General features: G+C 42.9%; 1 protein-coding gene across 2 annotated transcripts; it reads right to left on the bottom strand.

Annotated features, from left to right (window-relative positions):
- Positions 1–652: 652 nt before the first annotated feature.
- Positions 653–6,576, bottom strand: NPY2R (neuropeptide Y receptor Y2). Of its 2 annotated transcripts, XR_001521249.2 has the most exons (3): positions 6,407–6,576; positions 1,997–3,249; positions 653–1,096 (listed from the first exon to the last, which is right to left on the bottom strand). XR_001521249.2 is itself a non-coding variant. In XM_015625845.3 (2 exons), the coding sequence occupies exon 2, from the start codon at positions 3,211–3,213 to the stop codon at positions 2,056–2,058; it is 1,158 nt and encodes a 385-aa protein (XP_015481331.1). In that variant the 5' UTR covers positions 3,214–3,249; positions 6,407–6,576; the 3' UTR covers positions 653–2,055. The 2 variants fall into 2 exon arrangements, 1 of the variants encoding a protein (XP_015481331.1); XM_015625845.3 differs by having other exon boundaries at positions 653–3,249.
- Between the last annotated feature and the right edge of the window lie 6,600 nt (positions 6,577–13,176).

The raw sequence follows: 13,176 nt of genomic DNA, 5'->3' as shown, positions 1-13,176 counted from the left end.
GAGAATTAGTCTGGCAATTGTAGATTTTGTACACACTGTCATGGTTACTTCAAAACTGTCCATATACAACATTCTAACAGGCTTAAAGGAGTTGAAACAGAACTTTTAAATCATTTGTGTTTTAAATAAAGGAGGCTATTTGTAGTAATAATACTTTTGATGAAGGGTTCAGTGTCAAGAGATACATGTGATTGATGTCCATAATAATTGCACACTTCTATAATCCTTCTTCACCCATAAGAGTTTCAAGCTTACTTTTTGGATATTATTAATTCAGACAAAAATAACTTGTGGGTAATATCATGTCCTGAACATGGTGGAGAATTAATCTATTTTTGTAAAACTGTTTAAGAATGATGGATACTTTTTCCTGCTTGAGTAAACACTAGCTAATTCTCTAGACCTCCCTTTTCTGATCATGAAAATCCAAGTCCAAATGATTTCATGGATATTTAAAGGATGGTGCCAAACACTGAATACACAAAGATGAATTTCTCCACTTGATAAAGGTCTGATACTACTCAATTGCAAACATTTCAGCACAGGAGTTTTCTTGGGTTTTAATTTGTAAGAGAAAACACAATGAATTTAGGAACAACAAAAAATGGAAAGAAAAAAATGAGGCTGCTGAAATGTAGCCGTCAAACTAGACTTCAAGGGAAAGTATCACACTTGTTTTTATTCTAGATAAGCAACAGGGCAGCTTGGAATAAACACGGATTGAAATTTTCTTCATCTCTTTAATGAGTTCAAAGAGGCTAAACAAAGACATAGAAGAGTTGAGCATTGCTGTGTACAACACGGTAAACAGATTAAAATTTTATACCTGAGCAAAAAAGGGAATTTAACTATTAACTACAGCATGCAGAATAACTGATAAGTTATCACATAAACATAGCATACTGTTATCAGGTTACAGTCATTCAGATGTTCTTAATTTTTACAAAGGCTAAAGATGGAAAAAGCTCTGAGACGAGATGAGTATGTGACATAAAACCACAATAAGGAAAAGCACTTTACCATCTAGCAGCCTTTCCAGAGGATCAGAATTATCTGCTGTTTTATTATCCAGGCAGAAGCAGCAACAATTCAAAGCCTGTGGAGTTAATAACACATTAGACATTTAAGCAGGTCCTGAAAATGAAAATATTAGCAGTTTATGAAGTGCTCACAGAAGACCTGAGCCTGCATTCCCTGCCCTCAAATGCCACTTTAAAGCACTGCATTTGTGAGCTGTTCCCAGAGCAGAATGAAAGGCAGGAATCTGCAGGGAATGACTGATCAAGTCACAGGCTCGTGATTTTCTCACCAGTGTAACACCTGCCAGTTCTTAAGGGCTGACTTTTTATCCCATTTGATTGGCCAAAACCCACATTTCATTTTATGTAGAAACTTTCCTCTCATTGAATCCGGTATCTGGGTGGGTTTGGTTTTTATTTTCTCTTCTGTTTTCACCACCTAATCAATTTCAAATGCTCTGGTTTGAAATAGTCTAGCACAAGTCAAAAAGAAGTAATGTATTTCTCTTCTTAATTCCCTTGTCTTTGCAAAAGATGCCTGTGGGAGAGAAGGGGACTGAAAAGTTTGAGGTTTAACCCCAAAAACTGAGTTTTTGGGGTGATTCCCCCACCAGACAGGCTTCTTTCTCCTGGTAGATTTCCACACTCCCTGACCTCCACATCGAATACAAAAACTACCCTCATTCACCACCAATATTCCTGTGCTATAGATCAGGCATTTGCCTTCCTCCAGAAAAATCAGCAAACCTAGCCCTTGTCATTTAGAGCTGTCAGGAAGATATGGGAGGGATGGAAGAGTGTTTACCCTGTTAGAGACAGCCATAAACAAAGCCTCTCCCTTTTACTTCCTTGCAGTTTTACAGTTACATATTCTTGATGTCAATCAACTCCCCTCAAATCATAGTACCTGCCTTGACTTTCCTGCTACTGTTCCTTCACCATTTATGAATAAAACTATGCATTGAAAATGCATGTACCAAAATGGGTTCATCCCTTTGTCCACAACATATCCATTTCTTCTTTGAAGTCAGATATTTTAGACATTGGTAGGTTGTGTGAAGGAGTCCCCAGGGAACTGAATCCTCTTGGCTTCTAGTTTCTTCCTGGCTTTGAAAGCTGCTGATACTTCGGGGTGGATGGAGTCCAGCCGCTGTTCACACTGGAAAGCCGTGAGGAAGGCCGTCCTGTAGTTGTTATTCATCCAGCCATAGAGAAGGGGGTTAGCAAATGTTGAGCACATGGCAATGACGTGGAACACGGTGTAGATCAGTTTGTACTCTTTCAGGTCTAACACCTGACTGTCAATGTCACTGACCAGCTGGAAGGTGTGAAAGGGCAGCCAGCTGACAGCAAACACCACAACCACGCACACCAGCATCTTGGTGGTTTTCCGGCGCCGGTGGTGATAGTGGTCATTCCCCGCCCCAGGGCTAACGTGGTTCTTGAGCTTGGTCCAAATACGGATGTAGGCGTAGGAGATGACTGCCAGAGGCAGCACATACTGGATCAGGAGCATGGAGATGCTGTAGATGGTGCCATAGTTGAGCTGCCCCTCCCCTGGCCACTTCTCAGAGCAGACCACAATCTTGAAGTCAGGAATGATCTCAATCAAGGAGTACTCACGGAAGATGGCCAGAGGACTTGCCAACAAGGCACTGACTGCCCAGGCAACTCCTATAATCAGGAAGCTGATCCGCTTAGAGATTTTGCTTTCCAAGTGGTAGACGATGCAGCGGTGACGATCCAGAGCGATCACAGTCAAAGTGACAGTAGACACGTGGACAGCCAGGGCCTGGGCATAAGGCACCAGGTGGCACAAGACCGGGCCCAGTTTCCATTCACCCAAGAGTGTATAAACCAAAGTGAAGGGCAGGCACAGCGTGTTCACCAGCAGGTCAGCCACTGCCAGGTTGGCAATGAAGAAGTTAGTCACTGTGCGCATGCTTTTGAATTTGATGATCACGTGGATCACGAGGGAGTTTCCGATCACTCCCAGCAGGATGATGGAGCAGTAAGCAAAGATGAGAATTATTTGTACTTCAACAAGTGTTGTGCTGTCCTTCAGTTCTGGTTTAGGGTCCAGAGCCAATTCGTTGAGAGGTGTGGTGTATCTTGTCAAGTACAGCTTAGTGAACAGCTCCATTTTCATTTCATCTGTCTGGTTTTCCTCACCTACTGCTTCCAGGGGCCCCATCCTTGCAGCAGGTTGGTCTGAGCCACAGAGCTGCCCCTGAAAACAAAACAGTACAAGAACAAATGGAGAAATTGGTCTACATGGGCTAAGACAAGAAGCAACGAGCTAAAGCTACATCTCGTTCCTAACCCACATGCTACATTGCAGAATTAAGAGAAGATCTGTCTTAATATATTTAAATTCTCTTGCCCTTACATTTGTAAGGCTGACCCAGTAATATTATTTAGGCATGATTCCTGCTGAAAATTGGAGCAGATTTCAAAAGCATTCCAAAGACAAAGTTTGCCTAAGTAAATGCAGAAGGATTAAGATCCTGCTGGGCAGCATATAATTTTTTTACAATCCACTACCTAAAACTAGTGCTTATTTAGCACAAATCTTCCAGTAATATCTATGGGAATTCTACCTGGAACAGCACCATCCAGACTGTTATAGCATAATAATCTTCCAGCTTTTCCTTAATGAAAAATGTTTTCCTTAAATAGTTACTGAATTCTTATAGATTTATGACCTTCCTTAATACCAGTGAACTAATTGCTGGGGCCTTTCTTTAAGAAACTTTGTTTTACAACAGTTTGTACCATGAGGCAAATAAAAAATACCACTGAAATAGACCTGAAATAACATCATTTCCTTGAAATGACTGCATAACTTATTCACACTGAAATCAACTCAAGAAACAATTGAAACACAGTTATACACGATATTTTCTTTCTGTGTGATGTTTCAGAAAACAGAGCTCCTTGGAGGCTGCCAATCAGGCATTCTTTTCTGACTGCAGTCATAGTGAAGAGCAAATCATTCCCCTGCTGATGTCAGTAAGAATTTTACCACTGGCATAAAAATCACTTTTTTTTCCCCCTTCCTTACACAGGCTGAGCCAAATTCAGTGCTACCCTAAGACTTTGGTAGGCACAATGTATGAATGGTTTACAATCAGTTGCATTGACTTGAACTTCAGTCCAGTGTGAAAAAGTACACATCCTCATGCAAACTGCTCAGAGCATGGGTGGCATGCTACCCAAGAACCGAGAACCTGGGGACTCCTTTCCTTGGCCTGGGAAAATAATAAGAAGTTACCAGTGCCAAGCAAACTTACCAATAAAACACCACTGTTCACCACCAAGGGCAACCCTGAGTTTCTCACTATATTTCCCTGTTATTAGCTTCCTTAAGGAAAGCAAGACTGGAGAAGAAACGTCACTTTCAAGTGTTACACATAGCTTAATCCTTCTCAAATTCAAGTCTTCATAAAGAGACAGCTATTGATGGGTTTGGATGAATATGGCTTTTAAAAAATTCTTGTTCTTTTTTGATCAGCTCCATTTAATTCCTTCCATCTTCAGTGAATTGTTTCAGAGGATCAGAGGTACATTTTCATCCCTACCTCTGCTCCCAGTAACTGTCAGTGAGTGACATCCTTCAGCATGGTTTCCAAACTGAGAAAGGAGTGTTGTCTACAGCAGGAGACTGAACCCTTTTTACTTGCTTCTATCCCACACAGCATCCCAAAGAGTTTCTCAGGGTGAGCTATTTTTGCAAAAGAAACAGGGCAACTGCATAAACTGAAAGGCATTTTCCCCCCAGCAAAACAGGTCAGAATTATGACATACTGTTTAGTCTACATTTATTCAACAATTAATAGAGTAAGCCTGAGATGTGAAACATCACAAGACACGCAGCTGAGATGTGCCAGCTGCTTATACAAGTGTATACTGTGATTTTAGCAGTATAATCAGTTTTCAACTACTAGCCTAAGCAATGGATGTCAGGAAGGGATTCCTTATCAATACACCTTTACTCCACCAGAATAAAAATGCAAGAGATGCACCACAATTTGCACAGTCAAGGCTATGCAGAAGTTGAGAACTCTGATGAGCATTTTCCTTTGACCTATTCCTGCCATACCCAGGAATTATGCTTCCATATATCATTACAGTAGAGATTTGGTGAGGTCCCAGGACTGTCAGATGCTTCAAAATCTCATAATTTTTTTCAGGGCAGGTCACGTCTACACACAGAAGTAGAAAGGCAAGAGGGCTGACAAATAGAAATTCTTTCCCTTCTTTGCCCTAAATCCAGGCAGAAGGATGTGGCTCAGCCAAATAACATAGCTTCTCTTTCTACCCGAAAGTATTTTCACCCATTTCTCTAGTCCCCGAATTTCTGCTAATTTCTTCTTGCAACTCCTTCTTTTTAGCAAATCCTTCCCTTGTTCTGACACTTTTATTTTATTCGTTACTGCGATATTCAGGTTGATGAAAGATGCTTTGGTCTTGTCAATAAGACAAAGCTGAGGGAGAAAGAAGGGACAACTACAGTTTAAAACAGAAATGAGCTTGTGTGTCAGCAAGTGATGAAAGAAACTGGACAAGTTTGACATTGTTGGTGGGACAGTTATGTGGGCAAAATATCAGTTGCTTTAAAAAACGGGAATAAAACTGAGGTGACACTCCAGATAGTGTTTGACAGGACCCTTCTGTTCTTTTTGGGGGATAAACTCTCCAGGTGATAGCATTTACTGTCACACCTTGCATACTGCACCACACCAGGGTTCTTTTCCCGTTTCGCGCCCCCCCCCCCCCCCCCCCCCCCCCCAGCAGTCAGATCCTCATGGTCAGGCATCAAATTGAGTCTAACTTTCGGCCGAGAAAGGCCCAGAGAGGATTAACATCGGTTCTGAGAGCAAGTAAGCAAAAAGGGAGGAATACGTGATTACATTAGCAAGCAGCATTCCCATCAGGACCGCAGTGCCTGCGCTGGGGAAGGGGCTGGGGTTGCTGGAGGCGAAGCTGGCAGCGAACGCGCCTCTGGGATGCGGCGCAGCTTCCCTCCCGCCCCCGGAGCTGTGCCCGGGGACAGACACCCATCCCAGGGACAGACACCCATCCCGGGGACAGACACCCACCCCGGGGACAGACACCCACCCCGGGGACAGACACCCATCCCGGGGACAGACACCCATCCCAGGGGGGGCTGACACCCATCCCAGGGGGGGCTGACACCCATCCCAGGGGGGGCTGACACCCATCCCAGGGACAGACACCCATCCCGGGGACAGACACCCACCCCGGGGACAGACACCCACCCCGGGGACAGACACCCATCCCGGGACAAACACCCGTTCCCGGGCGCTGCGGGGATCCTGCCGCCGCCCCGTGCCGGGATCGCCGCTCCGTCTCCCCGTTCTTACCTTCCTCTCGCGGCGGGCAGGCGAGCTCGGCGCGGCGGCTGCTGCCCCGGAGCAGGCGTGCCAGGGCAGGGCAGGGCTGGGGGAGCGGAGCCCTCGCTCGGCAGCGGGGCAGCTGCCCCGGCTCCCCCGCCGGGCTCGGGTCGCGCCGCTCTCCCCTCGCTCGCCCCGTACAAAGTTTGGAGGCGGCGGCCCCCGCACGCCGGGAGGGCTCGGGCGGGGCCGGGAGGGCTCGGGCGGGGCGCGGAGCCGGCTCCTCCCGCTGGGCTCCGGGCGCGGGGAAGGCTGCGGGCGGTGCGCTCGGGATGTGCCGGCTGCCCCTCGCTCCGCGCAGCGCTGCCGGCCTCCAGCAGGGGTTTGGGGAAAGAGGGAGTCGCGGCAGACCCGAGCTGGTGTACGCGCCGCACACCCGAGGCTGCTTCCTTAGCTTTCCCGGTCCCCGAGGTGCTTTCTGAGGCAGCATAAAGGGGATGCCTTCGCTCCAAACAACTGCTGAAATCCTTGCTTACGAAGCACCGCAGCTTGCACAGATTTTCTGATCCTCGGATGTGGCTGTTGCCGGAGCAGGTGTAAGGATGAATAAAGCATTTACCTATTCTGTCAAGAGCGAAATAAAATATTTCATATTTATTTACAAGACTGGAAAGGTAGAGACAACAGCTGCTGCTTTTATTTGGTTCTATATCAATAACCTTTCAAAACAGCTCTCCTGCCAGCCAGCTTGACAGAGGACTAGTGCCAGCCAGCATTGCTGTGCCTCTGGTAGGGTCCAGCTTTGTAAAGTCAATCCATTAGTGGGCTCTGCTTAGTATTTTACTGGGAGTCTGAAGCCTCTCTCTAGATGTAACTTCCGAGTTTCAAGGGACTCTGTCCTCAGTGCATATCTGGGGGACCCGATTTACCAAAATGTGCTTCAGGCTTGGTCGTAATTCCCAAGAGTAGGAACTAGGAGACTTTGCTTTCTCTATGGCTATAGCACTTAAACAATCCTCTTCCCAAACCTTACAGAAGGTGCTCCCCAGAATAGGAATACTCCTTTACTTCCTGTCACTTAGGTAAATTTGCATTCATATTTGAGGTGGTTTCAGAGATCAGCAACATTATCTTCCCTTTTCTGTCCTATTTTTCTTCCAAAAGAGACTCGATACAAAAGCACTTCCCTTGTCAAAGGTAATGCTTCTTGCTTTTGTTATAGCTCAATAATATGCCTTTACCTACAGCAGAGAATGTTAAGGGAGCATCAAGGAGTAACTTCAGTGATTTAGAGTTGCTTTTGAAATTCAAAACATATCCTGAGAACGGCCTTGGATCTTTACTAATTCAGGCTATCTCTTCAGGAAAGGCCTTGCTCTTAGTCCTTCAACACTTCTGAGACTGTTAATGGAATGCCCCTAGCTTATTGCCAAATAGATTCCTTTGATGACTAAATAAAGAGCCAGGAGTTTCAATTCTCCTACCCCTGTTTATTCATTTCCCAAGTCAATCCAATTGTAGGATTTATTTTTTGATCTATCAACAGACATAAATGCATGCAGTGAGTTTTAGTAATTACAGCACTTGTATAATGCATGGCCTGCAATCCTTTCCTTCCCTTCCCTTCCCTGACAAGCAGTCAGCAGTGGCCTTCCACCGATCTCAGGGGTGTTGCTGTTTTGCCCTACTCCGCATACGCTTTCTCACTTAATATATTTCTGCTACTCCTTATGTCTTGGAAGGTATTGTGAAATGCTACAAATCTCTATAATCTGCCCAGCTCTGGACTCCATAGCTAAGGGAAGGCTGTTTCTTACACTTCCAGATTCCTGGAAGAAGTCAAGAAGGGCAGTTTTCCTGGAGGTTTTTATGCCAGTAAGGGCTGGCTTCCCACGTGAGAAATAAAGGGTGTTACTCCCTATTACATGGCAATTCTGTGTTCAGGCACAACTGAAGTGTTTAATGGAAATGCATTTCTAATAAAAACCAGCATTTTTTATTGCTCATAAAAGAGTGGAATTTGATGGTCCCATAAAGACTGCCTTGAACCACAAGCCATGAAAGCACTAACATTGAGGGCAGAAAGAGTCAAGTAGCAAATGGGCTGTTCAATATGAAGTGAGCTGCTGGGTGATCACCTCCAAAACAACTGTGCATACTTTTGTTTGTGTGCACTCGAATTTCCATCCCAAAAACCATGATAAGCCATGAGTCATTGAATCACGGAACCATAAGTTGGATGGAACTTCCAAAAATCTTCATGTCCAGCCTTATCAAATCAAGTCTAGATGCAGCAGGCTGTGCCAGGCTATGTCTCCTCTCCAGGAGAGTTTTGAGTATATCTGAGTGAGAAATACTGCCCTCACTGGGCAGACTGTCCTGCCAACAGCTCCCAAAGTAAGACAGGTTTGTTTTTTTTTTGTATCAAATCAGACTTTCCCATGTTCCAGCTCTCACTAAATGCATCTTGTCCTAGCCCTATGTTCCTCCTGGTAGCTATGAACAGTAGTTAGATTTCCATTCAGCCTTGGCTTCTTTGAGGCTGAACAAACTCAGTTCCCTCAGCACCATGGTGATTGTTATGTAACTCAGCCTCAACTATTTTGTTGCACTTACTCCAGTCTACCAAAGTTTTTCCAGCACTAGGAGCCCCAAACTGAACCCAGCTGTCACCAGAGATGTGGTCTCACAACTGATAAATAGAGGGGAATAGTCACTTCTCAACCTGTTGGCTACACTCTTGCTATGTCTTGATATAGACTGTAAAGTTAGACTGACTTGCATTAAACAAATGAGCCACAGTTTAAATCTCAGCTTCCTATTTAAGGCAAGTCTATAAATGAGCTTTTGCTGTGAATATGTATATGTACTAAGATGAAATTAGATAACATATCTTAACAGCTTGGATGAAACGCCTGTTGGATTTATGTTGTATCTGCTGTAAATCCCACTTAGGGAGGTATGGCAGGGTGTAAGATATCCAATTCACATAGGTTGCCTCTGGCAGTCTCTGTTCAACTCTCTTTACTGTTAGACAATTGTCTTGTCAAATTCTGTCCAACATGAAGGGTTTTTTGGGTTTTTTTTCCTGATGGAACAATAAACATTTATGCCAGCTCCTCCTAAGTTTGCCAGCTCTCAGGAGAAAAATAAAGGTTTGCATGTGGTGCCCGGACTTGAAGCAGTAATGACTTTTGTTTGAACCACAGAACTAGGAAACAGTTGCCAGACCTTGTCAATTAAATTGTCCACCATCAGATTTGCTGAAATGGCAAGTAAGGCTTGATGAACATCAACAAGAAAAGGCAGCAGCTGTCCCATCTCCTGTCCCCAGACAGAGTTTTCCTTATATTATTTACTGTGAGGGTTGAATTTAAAAGAAATCGCTGCCCCTTGAACACTGACATTTAAAAGCAGTGCTGTGCTGCATGCCACTCAATCAACCCAAACTCTGCCAGTCCTTACTCACACAGATTTTCCTGGAGTGAGTCAGATTTCAGGGATTTAAGTGTTCTACATAGCCTGGAAAAATCCCTTAAAAATAAAATGAGGGGAAAAAGTCCTGAAAAATGACCTTGAGAAAAAAGATCTGTTATGAATCTGTTATGTGGTACCCACACAGAGATCATATGGTGTAAAATTAAATAGGAAAAAGACTTTTCTTACTTAAAAGGTCAGAACAAAAGTGTTTAAATAGCTAAGGAGTGAATTTTCTACTTATATAAATCTGTAAACATTTTGCCATACTTTTATAAACTGATTCAGTCTCACAGGTTCAGTTCTACTTATTTCTCTTTTTCAAATGCAGTAATATAACTGTATGCACAAAAACACATCATCAATCTGCCTTAGGGGTAAATACAAGTCAGCAGGTAATGAGAGGAATTGGTAGCTATGTATAAATACCAGCTTGGAGTTGCTCACAGCAGTACTTCACAGCCAGTGCTGGTTAAACAAACAGTTTGGGTGCCTCTCCTTCAAAAAGGATTGCACCAAAGGCTCGGTTCAGCTGGCTGTGTGCTCACAGGCTGTGACTGAGTTCTGCACTGCTTCCACACAAGGCAAGACTGCAGAGCTGAACCCTGAATTTCAAACACAGCCTTTCCAAATCACCAAGTGCATACACTTGTTTCATTCAGACAAAGTCAACACTGTAAGATCGAGTAGTTCATCCAAGGAATGACTGGTTTCAAGTTGCCCATTTAACACCAACACATCTCTATTTGTATTTACATACCTGTGACACAGTCTGTAAGTAACTAGACACACTGTTTTTGAGTGTGTACTTGGTATTTCTTTATGTTCTCAGTATGTATTTTGCCATCTTATTCTTTCTCTTTAGTGACATGCTATCCTTTCTCTGCAGAGAATATAGAAATTCTCATTTCTTCATAGGGTTTTCTATGCTCTTTTCATTACTAGATCTCTATCAGAAATATTCAACCTTTATTAAGATCTTTTCTCTGTCATTTGAATTCAAAGAGGCTGGCCAAAATTTAATAGGATTTTAAAATACCAGGAATAAATAACTTTTTCTATATTTTCGGTTGCTTGCATTTTAGACATTTTTTCCTACCGATTTTTTTTCCTTTATACAGCTTCTTTTTAAATACAGAAATTTCTGAATTTCATCACAGAGAATAGATTCTCACACACAGCTTGAATATCACACACACTTCAGTCCTCAGTTTCTGGTAGCTGGGAAAGCAATGAATCTCTAGATGCTTTTGAAAAGTGATTCAACTCTATCTGCTTGTTGTATGCTTGTTTGTATGTAAATTACTTCTAATTGTAGACATCCTTGGCTATTACAAGCAACAATGCCAAACAATGCAAACAATGCCAAACAAAGACCCTTTGCTTCATCTAAAACTTATTTTTGTAACAATTTTAAAAGATTATGTATGTTCTTAAAACTGAATCAGATGCTCTTCAAGGTCAGTTTTTGGCTTGCTGATGATACCTGTGCAGTGTTGAATGAGTTTTTTCTGGGACAAACAGGACTAAGTTTGAAAGATGAAAAACTTCCAAATATGTGTTCCCTATAATTCTCCAAGTTACATATCTCAGAATACAGAAACTGGTCACAAAGTTAACACACATTCTTTACTCCTTGTAGAGAATGCACGGAGCATACAGCTGTCTACACATTACTCAGACATATATATTACTCAAAAATAATTACTCAAAAAATATATTTTAGTGAGCTTATTTTTCAAAAATATCCATATGTTTTGGAGGGGATTTTTTGTTACAATATGGTCCTCTTTTCATGAAAAAACCTTTTCATGACAAACTCTTTTAATGTTGCCCTTAAGCCCAAGGAAATGGGTCATCTTTTGACCTTGCTCAGCCAGCCTTCATTAAGATGAAGAAGATTGCTGGTATGGTTGGCATCTAGGTCCTGAAGAGATGCTCCAAAGAATCCACGTGGATAGAGTAACCCACCAGAAATGTAATTATTTTGATGAATAATGGAATCCATGAATGAAGACAGCCCTTTTGATAATGCTGACATAATGCCATGTAAAACTCATCATATTTGTTGCGAGCATAAATAGAAGATGCAATTAAAAACAGTTTCCAGTGATTTCTGAAACCATGTCATCTTACAGAAAGAAATGTTTTTTTTAATTTGCTAAGACACAAGTGAGTATCTTTCTCCCATGTTGCTGAAAGTAAATTAATTCTTACAAGGTTTCTGCATGCTATTTCAGTAAACTTTCCCACATTTGCACAGAATTTTCAGGCTGTTTTGAACCCCTCACAGGCTTCATCCAGGGTCATTCTATACCTCTGTGTGGCATTTGATGAAATAATATCTTTTGGTAATAATACATGGTATTAAATTAGTGGATTTACTTTGTAAGTATTGCTTGTCCTTAAGAAACTACTTTAATCACTGAAGAAGTGGAAAAAGGGCACTTTCCTTACTTGTTATCACTAACTTTAAATAGTTTCATTTAAATAGTCTCATTTGTGCACTTTGTCACAATTTTGGGACTTCTGAAGGACTAAATTCTAGGCTAAACATGGGAAACCTGTACAGCCCCCTTCTCAAGCTGTAATTGTATGACTCAAACTCTAACACACAGAAAGGCTGAGAAGTTTCAACTGTTTCTCCTTCTTCCTTGCTGATACTTTCCATTACAGGTGTCACACCTACTAGTGTAGTGAAACTTCAGTGCCTCATTTTTGACTGACAGCAACGTTTGTGAACAAGTTAAGCTTGCCAGCCTACCTTCATAAGGTTGAAAAGTGCTCTGATCCAAAAAGTCTGCCTCCCACTCGGAACTGAACCGGCAGTTTTCTCCATGAACTCCCTTTTCCTTTGTTAATTGCCTGTGATTCCCACCCACATTTTCCAGAAAGTGATGGCATTTGAATTGCTAGGAGTATTTTAGGATGGAGGAGAGGGAATGGGAAGAGGCTTGGGAAAAAAGTGGGTAGGGGTTTGGCATGTTTGTAAGGCGAACCGTTCTGTGATTGCACACAGCCCAGAGACCAGCAGCCAGAGCACCATCTGTGCACACAGCTTACCCTTCCTGCCCAGCTTCAGCACAAAGGAATGTGTCAGCTCCTGCTTTTCCAGAGCAGCTGAAAGCCTCCTTCATGCTCCACTGAAATTTCGCTGTCATTCCCTGAAGATCTATTCCCTTCACACTGCACGTCTGGCTGGCACAGCCTTCCTTCAGCAAGAAGCTCTTTCTGCAGTGCTGTTTTTTGCAGGTTAGAGTGGGGAAGATTCAACTGCTCTTCAGCATCGCCTCCCTGTCCTGCAAGCTGCAGAATGGTCATCT

This window comes from Parus major, chromosome 4 (assembly GCF_001522545.3).
Source record: "Parus major isolate Abel chromosome 4, Parus_major1.1, whole genome shotgun sequence".
Taxonomy (NCBI): Eukaryota; Metazoa; Chordata; class Aves; order Passeriformes; family Paridae; genus Parus; species Parus major.
Note: the sequence above shows the minus strand (reverse complement) of the source record. Positions and strands in the feature narration are given on the sequence as shown.

Excerpts from the sequence above, each read along its gene's own strand:
- NPY2R (XM_015625845.3), bottom strand. The coding sequence starts at position 3,213 with ATGGGGCCCCTGGAAGCAGTAGGTGAGGAAAACCAGACAGATGAAATG.